Source organism: Alligator mississippiensis, chromosome 2, assembly GCF_030867095.1.
Source record: "Alligator mississippiensis isolate rAllMis1 chromosome 2, rAllMis1, whole genome shotgun sequence".
NCBI lineage: Eukaryota > Metazoa > Chordata > Crocodylia > Alligatoridae > Alligator > Alligator mississippiensis.
The window spans coordinates 292,281,808-292,291,900 of NC_081825.1; the positions used below are offsets into that span (position 1 = coordinate 292,281,808).

At 48.3% G+C, this 10,093-nt stretch overlaps 1 protein-coding gene across 1 annotated transcript; it reads left to right on the plus strand.

Annotated features, from left to right (window-relative positions):
* The first annotated feature begins 241 nt into the window (after positions 1 to 241).
* Positions 242 to 4,599, plus strand: GPHB5 (glycoprotein hormone subunit beta 5). Its single transcript, XM_006264243.3, has 2 exons — positions 242 to 651; positions 2,498 to 4,599. The coding sequence occupies exons 1-2, from the start codon at positions 271 to 273 to the stop codon at positions 2,684 to 2,686; spliced, it is 570 nt and encodes a 189-aa protein (XP_006264305.2). The 5' UTR covers positions 242 to 270; the 3' UTR covers positions 2,687 to 4,599.
* Positions 4,600 to 10,093: the final 5,494 nt, after the last annotated feature.

The following is a 10,093-nucleotide window of genomic DNA, read 5'->3' on the forward strand; positions in this document are numbered from 1 at the left end:
TGTTCTTCTCTTCTGGCTGGGGTGTTTGGTGAGCAGGGCTGTTTGGCTGCTGTCTCCATCCCTGTGCCTCCAGCTCTCCCCTAGTTCTGGCTGAAGCTGGAGCTCAAATTCTGTTGGGCAGCCACTGTTTTTGCTCTGCTTGGGGACTGGAGAAAGCTGTGTTTTTTGTGGCTTGGCAAAGCCCACAACTAAAGTTAAGGCTGCTGTTACAAACCTATTGCTATGTGAACCTAGTCAGCACCACCTGGATTGTGAGGCGGGAGGGATAGGATGTCTCATCTTCTCCTTGCTGCCGAGACACGTGGCCAAAGGGAACAGTACCATCTTGTCCCCAGTCCCAGCATGCCAGACACGTACACTGTGCCAAGTATATCAGCTCCCCAGTTTGGGAAGAGCAGGTCCACTCCTCTCACCTCTGTTGGCCTTCTTTCCATCTCAGTGCACAGCATGAAGCTCCATCATGTGGTCCTGGGCTCTGTGCCCCTCCTGATCCTGGCTGGCTGTGTCAGCGCACTGAAGACCTCCAACATTAACCTGCGCACATTCATTGGCTGCGCTGTGCGTGAGTTCACCTTCCTGGCTAGGAAGCCCGGTTGTAGGGGGCTGCGTATCACCACGGATGCCTGCTGGGGACGCTGTGAGACTTGGGAGGTGAGTATACCAGAGGAGTGTGTAAGGGATGTGTGTGGCCCAAGGAGCTGGCACTAAACAGCTTGACACTTGATGTATTGTTTTCCAAATAGAAATTGGTAAGAGGTGCAGTGGGCAGGTGTCATTATTCCCCTGGCATCAGGGGGGCTGGACTTGTGGAGACCCTAGGCTTAGGACTCAGAAGTTCTGTATTTGATTCCCAGCTATGCCACAGATTTTCTGTGTGTCCTGGGCACGTCTCAGCCTCTCTCTCTCATGTGAAAAACCTTTCTTCCCCTAGGCAAATCATGCTTTGAGGTTAAGATCTTTGGAACGGGGGCTTCCCTTACAATGCCTTTGTGTAGCATCTAGTAGAGTGGGGCATCTCAGTGCTGCTATGATGCAAACAAATAATGACAAGAACACGAACGTGCTGAGTATACAAGTATGAAGGCAAAGACACTGCTGTGGTGCATGGTAGTCTTAATATAAGTGCCAGGAGCTGAAAAGTTTGCCTTGAGCCATTAATTTTAACCACTGTCTATGAGACGTGCACACATCATGCAGTAATGTTAATAATGTGCTTACGTAATACCCTCGTTATGCAATTTGAAAGCTTCTTGCAACTTAAATGCTTAGGGGAAAGTGTCCTTTATTACTTTACTGGAAGAAAATTCCTCTGAGATTAAAATGGAGCCCACGGTTTATGGGTAATAGGTTTTGTTTCAAAAAACCCCAAATCCCAGTGACAATGTGTGTTTCTAATTTGCCCTCATTTCAATCGCACCCTTGTATGAAAATGAGGAGGTTATGTTGTAGTGGGGTGGAGAGAGGGGGACCGAGGAAAAACAGGTCTATACAGATGAGGGAGATGAAGCTCATGACTAATTTTAGCTTTCTTTAATGGAAATATTCAGTGGGCCAGGCCCTGATGTCCTTCTCAGGGAAAATCACATTGATTCAAGGGATTCCTTTTGCCCAAGCAAAGCCAAGGACCTCTTCCTTCCAGTAACCAAGGCAAGGAGGAGCAAGCTATTTCTGAGGTTTAGCCTTGACTTTCCTACACCTTCTTTCATTGCCGGGGGGAGGGAAGATGGGCTGCTGCTTGCTTCCCCTTTGCTGGTGCAGGAGAGGAGGTGGGGATTCCTCCACCTTAACCAAGGGATCCTTTGAGGTGATGTCTACACTGCATGGGGCTGGGCTAGGAAGTGCCACCACAAAAACAAGCCCTCTCGCAACACTGACTGGTGTTGTGCAAACACAACTGGAGACCCTCGCATTCCCATTCTCTCCCAATGGGCTGGGCTCTATCTCCCAGTCCCTCCTCTTCCTGAGCCACAGACGTATTTCATGGGACATGTTATTTGGTTGGGGAAGCTGGTCTAGAGGGAGGAATGGGCACCTGTGGCACTTGCATTCCACCCCTCTCCCCCGATATTTGTGGTAGCATTTCCAGATGAAAAAAGAATTCGGTTCTTGTGTGTGGCTTTTTTTAAAAGTGAAATCTCAGCAGAAAGCAGAGACTTTGCAGGCAATATTTTGGTTAGTTGAAACTCCAGAGTTAAGAAAAACAGATTTTTTTCAAGCAGCCCGAGTCCAAAGAAATCTCAGCAAAGTGAACCTAAAGGAAAAGGAACTAGAAGCTGTAGCAGGTCTGGACCTCATGTAGGACTAAGAAATGTTCCTCGATACGCTCTATGCGTCTGCTCCTGTCTACCCATTGTGTGTAGGCTCGTGATCAATCTTGTTGAAGTAACCAGGGCTTGGTGGGAGGAGGGGGCTTTAGGATCTTCATAGACTTCTTGCTTACCTGTCTCCCCTTTACCTGGCCTATGTCTAATGTCAGCATTTTCCCTCCTGCTAACAGAAGCCTATTCTGGATCCCCCTTACATCGAATCTCACCATCGAGTCTGCACTTACAATGAGACAAAGCTGGTGACAGTGAAGCTGCCAAGTTGTGCTCCTGGTGTGGACCCCTTCTACACGTTCCCTAAGGCCATACGGTGCGACTGTGGTGTCTGCTCTACTGCGACGACCGAATGCGAGACTTTTTGAGCCCTCCTTCCCCAGGTGCACAGCTGCCTTGGCTATTGCGGGCCAGATTCTGCCCTGATGTTACACCCACTTTCACCCCAACATTGCAGGAGGTGTAAATCAGCACAGAATGTGACCACTGAGTCTAACTGCTTCTAATCACTAACTCTTCAGCACAGTAAAGGCATACTCTTCTCTTCTTTTCGCAGCCAGTTTAGAGAACTATTAATGTAGTATTGTAATAAGGAGCCTTACGACAATATGTCATGTGGAAAGTTATGATGCAGTTTCCTTTACCCAGAGGCGTTTCACAGTATGTGAACTCACCTCATGCACAAAGCACACATTTAATAAGCAGTCCAAAACACGTACAAGTGGAGAACAACAGTGTTAAGGTAACAACAGCTTTGTTCATTATGGTTTTTATTTCTTCTATTCTTGAGCTTGGGAATGTAAATGTACTCAGTAGAATTCCCTTGGTGCCCTTATAGACCAGTTTCCTTTCCCACTGACGAGGGTTTCAATTGGGAACAATGCCACCAAAATACTTAAAAACTGGTGTCATTAGTGAGACCAGGGTTTAGCTCTGGTTCATCAGGTGTATAAATTCATTAATACAAAGCTGTAACAACCCCTGTCGCAGCAAAGCACTTAAGCACAAACTTATACTTTAAGCATGTGTTTAAGAGCTTTGCTTAATTGGGGCATAAATATCACACCACTCATAAGGAAACCTCAGTCTTTGAAGAAAAATCACTGAAAGCCTGAAAGAGAAAATCACATTTCTTCCCATACAGGGTGAGGAAATCAGTTGATTTAATGGAAATCAAAGAGCTTTGTATGGCTGGTGAGTCTCTCTTAACGATTTCTCCCAACTGAAAAGAGCACTAGAGGATGGTGTAATGGTCTTGGTTTTCTTTCACATGGAAGCAAGGTCAAGGAAGGCCTATGCTGGTTCACTCCACAGTCCCCAATGCAGCTTTGCTCCTCAGAGAGACCTGCTCCATGTCGGGTGTCCATGCCGTGGACCAGAGGAGCATGGCTAAGATGCCCACTGTGGAGGGTTTAGAGCGGTGCTCCTCCTTACCTCAGCAGACCGCCTATTAGGGAATGCTAGAGCAGTTTCCTTTAATAACAAAGACCACAGAAATGTTTCTAAGAGTGATCCACAACTGCTCAGACCCACTTCAGGAGCTGAGGAGGGGATTGCAGGTCATAGCTACTGTAACAGCACATCCATGGTCTCAGATGAGCTGCCTAAGTGCCTTTTGTACCCAGGCTCTGGGTGGGAGTGGTTGGTTTAGTATCCTCTCCCTCAATTGTTTCCCCTGAAGAAACCTGGTTGGTTTGTATTTTTCTAATAAGTACAAGAAGTTTTCCTGACATGATCTGTTAGCAAGAGCACATAAGGCAAAGTGAGTTTTCAGGGCAGACACTGGGGTATGCTTTTTGAACAGATTAATGTCCAACATTTTCCTTTCCCTACCTGGTTAGGGCCTGATATTAGACAAACCAAGAGGCTGAGTCTCCTAATTACATTCCCTTCTGTTTCCAGGATTCATGTTTGACACTACAAAGCAAGCTTACTTGAAGTTTCCTGCTCTCTTTGAAATACGTCTTTTAATTTAAGCTATAATTTATTAAACGCTGCAATTTTGTATGTTGACTTGTAAAAGCTGCGCTGTGGTTGGGTGATTTATATGATTCTGCCTTACAGAGTTCTTGGCTAGATGGACGGCTGTGTGGAACAAGAGCAGTAGCGGTTTTCTGCAATGCTGACTTTAACTGCCTTTAAATAATCCTGTATTTGGTTTCAAGTTGCATCTCTCATCCTCCTGGTCTTGTTATTGCTCTAAATGGCATCATACATCATGGGTGACCTACAAATTAATTTCTGGGTCCTTAATAAACCTAACATTGTAGCATCAAAGCAATTTAAGACATGCTTCCATCCTTATTTATGCATTGGGCCTGCTAACTACTCGTTCAGTTAAGCTGCAGCAAGCTGTTGCCAGTGAACACCTGCAACTGGTCCCGTAAGGGTGAATTTTTGGTTGTATGCCATACAGGCTGATTGTCTTCTGCTAGACTGGTTGTGCTGTAGGTGGCAGCCAGAGAATTGGGAGGTGGATAAGAAGTGCTCTTCAGAGCCAACTGGGAATTCAAACTTCTCAAAGACGGGAGCTGGTAAAGCAGTTGAAATCTCAGAAAGTATCTAGGCAGACATTGCACAGGGTGAATGGATGTTTGACTGGTTACAGTGCCAGACTGGCTGGGGAGTGGAAGAAGAACAGTGGGAAGAGTTGAGCAGCTGCAACCAGCCTAACAGCTTTGGGTGTTTTTAGAGAAAATGGCAAAAATGAATGATGAAGTTGAATGATGGACAGCAAGGGCAGTGGGGGTCAGAAATACAACAAGAGACTAAGGCCACCAGATGTATTAAACATGACCAACTGAACACCCATCAATTAACTGTGATCACTGCCAATCTGAGATGGTTTCACCATGTGCTAGATGTGGTAGATGCTGTTGCTCTGTCCCTATACAACTAACTCTGATGGAGCCCATCGAGTAGACTGTATCCTAATAGTCATTTCAGGGTCCAGGTTTTATCATCGCTAGTAATAGGCACAAATTTGGGGATCAGTCCAAAAGTCCTTACTCATCATGTTCCCAGGGGCTTCAAACTTTGGCAGCCAAAATTTGGTTCCTTGGCTTCAGTATCCTTTAATGCCAGGGCTGAATTTGGTCCTGGAATTGATTTGCTGAGTCTCATGGAAGGAACTGATTGTGATTGATTATAGTTGCAGCTGTCAAATTTCTGCAGCATTCTTTAGTATGTTACAGAAGATTACCAAAGAGGTCTTCGTTGCTGGGCTGCTCTGCAGAGGTTTGAATAAGGACAGATATAACCTGTCACCTGTACAATACCACATCTACAAAATAGTGCATCAGGGGTAACACGATACAAGCTTTGGGGGAAAATGTGAGAAAGTTCATATAACAGCAATGTATGTGGATAAGAGAAAAACACACAACTACATGAGTGTCACTAAGGCAGGGGTGGGCAATTATTTTGGGCAGAGGACCGCTTACTGAGTTTTGGCAAGCTGTCGAGGGCTGCATGGGTAGCCCCATCCCATGACAAATGCCCCGCCTCCTGGTCACCATCTTGGGACCAGAAGTCCCGCCGAAACCTCTGATCTTTGCCGCCAGAAGTCCCTCCCCTTGCCCCCAAAGTACTCCTTTGGGGAAGAGGATTCGCCATCTTAGAATGGGAAAACAAACAAATTATATACTAAAAATCAAACACTGATAATAATATATTTTAATTTAATTTAAAAAAAAAATTTATCCTGATTTGTGTGTGTTTATGCTGTATATGTAGAAGTGATTGCATAATAGCTCAAAATGCAGTCCTACTCTTGTATAGTGTGTGGGGTATGCAGGGATGTCGGAGGGTATGGGTAGGTGGGTGTGGGGTTTGTGGGGAGCCATGGGTATGGGAGTTTTGTGGGGACGTGTGAATATGTGTGTGGGGTATGGTATTTGTGGGTTGTGTGATTGTGTGTAGTGGAGGGTGTGGCTGTGAAGTTTGTGGGAAGGGTGTGAGGGTATGTGGGGTATGCATGGGAGGTCCCCCTTGCACGCACCCCCTGAGCCTGTCAACACCCGCCCCTGCCCCGCAACAGCCCAGAGCCCAACCGCCCGGCGGTGCTTCCCTGCCACCACCAACAGTGGGCAGCCCCAGTGTGCCCACTCTGCACCACCTGGCCACATGCAGCAGTAGTGGCGGGGAACACTGCATGCAGCCACAACTCTGTGCGCCCCACACCAGCTCCGGGATCAGCATTGGCATCAGGCCTGAGCATTGGCAGCAGCAACTGGGCAGAAACTGCTGCTTGATGTGGGGAATGCAGCCCCTCCCCCTCCCTGCCACTGGGCAGTTTTTGCTGCGGCCACCCAGAGTCCGTGCCACACTAGGCTGTGATGCAGTACCTTCACTGCCACCTGTGAGAGACCTTGCAGCAGCTCCGCACTGTCAGTGCTGCTGTGCTGGGCACCCCAGAGGTGGCAGTGAAGGAGCCGCACTGCAGCCTGGCATGGCGTGGGCTCCAGGTAGCCACAGCATAAACTGCCCAGCAGCGGCGAGGGGGAGAGGCCGCTTCCCCTGTGCTGAGCAGCAGTTTCTGCCCACTTGCTGCTGCCGTTGCTGCTCAGTTCCAGTGGACGAGCCTGGAGCCAGCACTGGGGCCTAGGCTCAGTAGTGGCAGCATGGGACAAACTACTGCTCATCATAGGAGAAAAGTGGCCCTTCCCCCTCCCAACACTTCCTGACGCAGCCGCTTGGAGCCTGTGTGGGGCTGCCCTGTGTCTACACTGCGCTGCCACTGCTGCCTCATGGGGCATCCCAGACATCAGCCCTGGTGATGTGGCGGAGATGCAGGACAGACCCGCACAGGCTCCAAGCAGCTGCATCAGGAAGCAGCGGGAGTGGAAAGGGCCACTTTTCCCCCATGCTGAGTGGCAGTTTGTCCTATGCTGCCACTGCTCAGCCCAGATGGGCAAGCACGGAGCGTGTGGGTTTGGGGCTGTGTGCTCGTCCCTACTTGTACCGTGGTGCCAGGGCAGGGGGCACTGGGAGCGAGCAGGCATGCAGGAGCCAGCAACAGCTGGACAGGAGTGCGAGGCCTGCGCTGGTGTCTCAGGGCCATTACCGGTGGGGCCCATAGCGGGGCGGCAGGAGCACGGGGTCCCGGCTGGCAGGGGCTCTATGGAGCCAGCCAGCTCCCCTCTCTCCCTGCTGGCATAGCTCAGCTCAGCTCAGCTCCATAGACCCCTGCCAGCCTGCTACCCATGCTTCTGCCACCCCACTCTGGGCCCTGCCAGCGCTGGCCCCAAGACACTGGTGTGGGCCCTGTGCTCCTGCACACCTGCTTGCTTCCACTTCCATCTGCCCCTGCTTTCCCTACTTTCCTGCCCACCTGCAGGCTGCTCTGCACCATGTGGCTCCCCTGCCTCCCCACCCCCTTCTTACCTGAATTTCCCACTCTGGTGCAGGGAGGCACAAACAGCCCCACAGTCCCAGGCCAGAAGCCTCCACTAGACAGGCTTCCGGCTGGAGGCGGGGGCAGGGCCAGGCAGGCCTTGCTGTTCAGGGTCCTGCTGTGGCTTCTGTTAGGTCCTACTGCCTCTTGCTTCTGTCATCTTTGACAGGCAGCCAGGGGCAGATACATACTAATTTTCTAATTTTTTTAGGGCCCCTGTGGTTTGGATACAATGGCCTGGCAGGCTGGATGTGGCCCATGGTTGTATTTTGCCCACTGCTGCACTAAGGTCACGTGGGAAAGGATCCATCCTACCTGCTGACAATAATTTTCCCACATTGATGGAACATTGCATCTTGGTTAGAGTCAAAATACAGGACCTTTCTCCTCCTCTACTTCTCCTCCCTGCCCAGTGACCTCACCTGTGTGGAAGTTGCTCCCTTGATCTTTATTTAAGCTGCAGTAGATGACTGGCTGGACTATCAGACTCAAAACTTCTCCTACCCTGTGTCATTAAGACCATAAACTCCCAGGGAAAGGGACTATCATTTTGTGCAGTGCCTGGCACAATGGAGCTTTGATATTTGATGGCACCTCTCAAGCCTCCTCTCAGATGAGCAGTAGGAATAACACCGTGCTTTAGCCTTGGTTCATGTCTTTGTTTTCAGATGCTGATTGAAAATGCTGGTTGGACTTTGAAGTGAGAGACTGAGATCACAACTCCAGTGTGCTTTTGCAGTGACTCTGTCTCTCTGTTCTAAATATTTAATTGTAGCAACCCGGGCCACCCAAGAGAAGGTCTGGCACCGTTTGCTGGTGGTGCTGCAGAAAGCAGAAGTGACCATGAGCAGGAATCGCCTGCAGTGACTGGTGTCCCTGGTGATGGATGAGAAATTCTGCTCCCATGACATGGGTTTCTCTGAGATCAAGGAACTATGACTGGACCCACGAAACCCTTTTGGTCCAGGATTTTGAGAACCAGTTGTTCTTCTCCCAGAGAGAAGCTCCGCTAGTAAAGTCACGTGGTTCTGTTTTTCTTCATTATGCTTCCCATCTTTGGCATACCTCAGCCTTATTATCTTTGCTGAGTGATATCAGAGTCCCAGAGCTTCCGTAGGGCTTGTCAAATATAACAGATTGTGGGCCAAATCATCAGTCCATGTCAATCAGTCTGACTTCAGTGGAGTTCTATCAGTTTCTAAGATCTGAAGTTCTGACCTTCTGTCCCAGACTTTTCCGAATGAATCTTGCCACCTACGCTTTTCTTTCCAGTGTTAAGTTCCCTGAGGATGGTTATGCTTGCACAGCCTTTTTTCAGCTGTGGGAACTTGGCAGGTTTCAGAAGAAATGTTTTCTAGTCCAATCCAATGTGATGAGCAAAATGCAGGATTTATTGGTTCTATGGGCTGGGTTACACTGCAGGTTGGTCTAGATAATCATAATAGTTCCTTCTGGCCTTGAAATTAATAGGTCTATACAGCGGAAAAGCTTGATATCTAAGGAATCACCGTCTCTCTCTCTCCCTCTCTCTTTAACAAGTTCCCATACTTCTACTTTGAATCCCTAGAAGCATGAAGATAATTAGATTTTCATTTGCAGTCCAGCACTTAATGGCTGTCTTACTTGGTATGATTTCTATAGCCCTTTAAATATTTCACTTCCTTTCCCCCTCTCTGTCAGGCTGAAGGTTATGTAACTAATCATCCTTCTTGTCATCAATAAGCTTTTGTTGGAGGGTTTTATTGCCCACAAGTTAGATTTGTCAGTGAGTTGGAGAAAACTGACACTTTCACCAGAGTTATTAATAGCTTTTATACAGGAGTTCTCTACCTGTCTGTGAGGCTGCTCCAACCTGGCTTCCTTCCAAAACCCTGCTGTTAGTCACCGACAAAAAAGAAAGCGTCTTTCTATTGCAACTTTCAGGTAGAGACCTGAGCCCGTAAGGCCAAAGGAGAATCTGTTCTTAACCCCCTCCCCCAAAAAAACAGAAACCCCACCTTTATATAAAACAACAGCAAAAAAAAGCACTAACATTTGTAGAGATGAAGTGAGGAACCACTCATTTCTAGTTTTCTGGGGTTTGTTGATTTAGCTGTGTGCTCTACTGTGCTTTAAATACTGGAAGTCAAAATACCCCAGCCGCTCATGGTTGTTGAAAGCCAATGGAGTGGAGAGCAGTTTCATGGACATCATTAATGCCGTGCTATTAAGAAACCAGCACTCACACCAGGGTGTTGTTGATGTTTTGGGTATTGTCTGGTGGTTGCATGTGAGGGTAGTTCCTGAAGTTATTAAGACTGGGTTCAACCAACACATGCCTGGGATGCTTCCAATGGAGCTGATTTTGCCTTGAGCAGGGTTTGGTCTGGATGACTTCCTG

Coding starts and splice junctions, on each gene's coding strand:
- GPHB5 (XM_006264243.3), top strand. CDS start 271: ATGTCTCATCTTCTCCTTGCTGCCGAGACACGTGGCCAAAGGGAACAG. Junction 652..2,497: donor GACGCTGTGAGACTTGGGAG/GTGAGTATACCA, acceptor TCCTGCTAACAG/AAGCCTATTCTGGATCCCCC.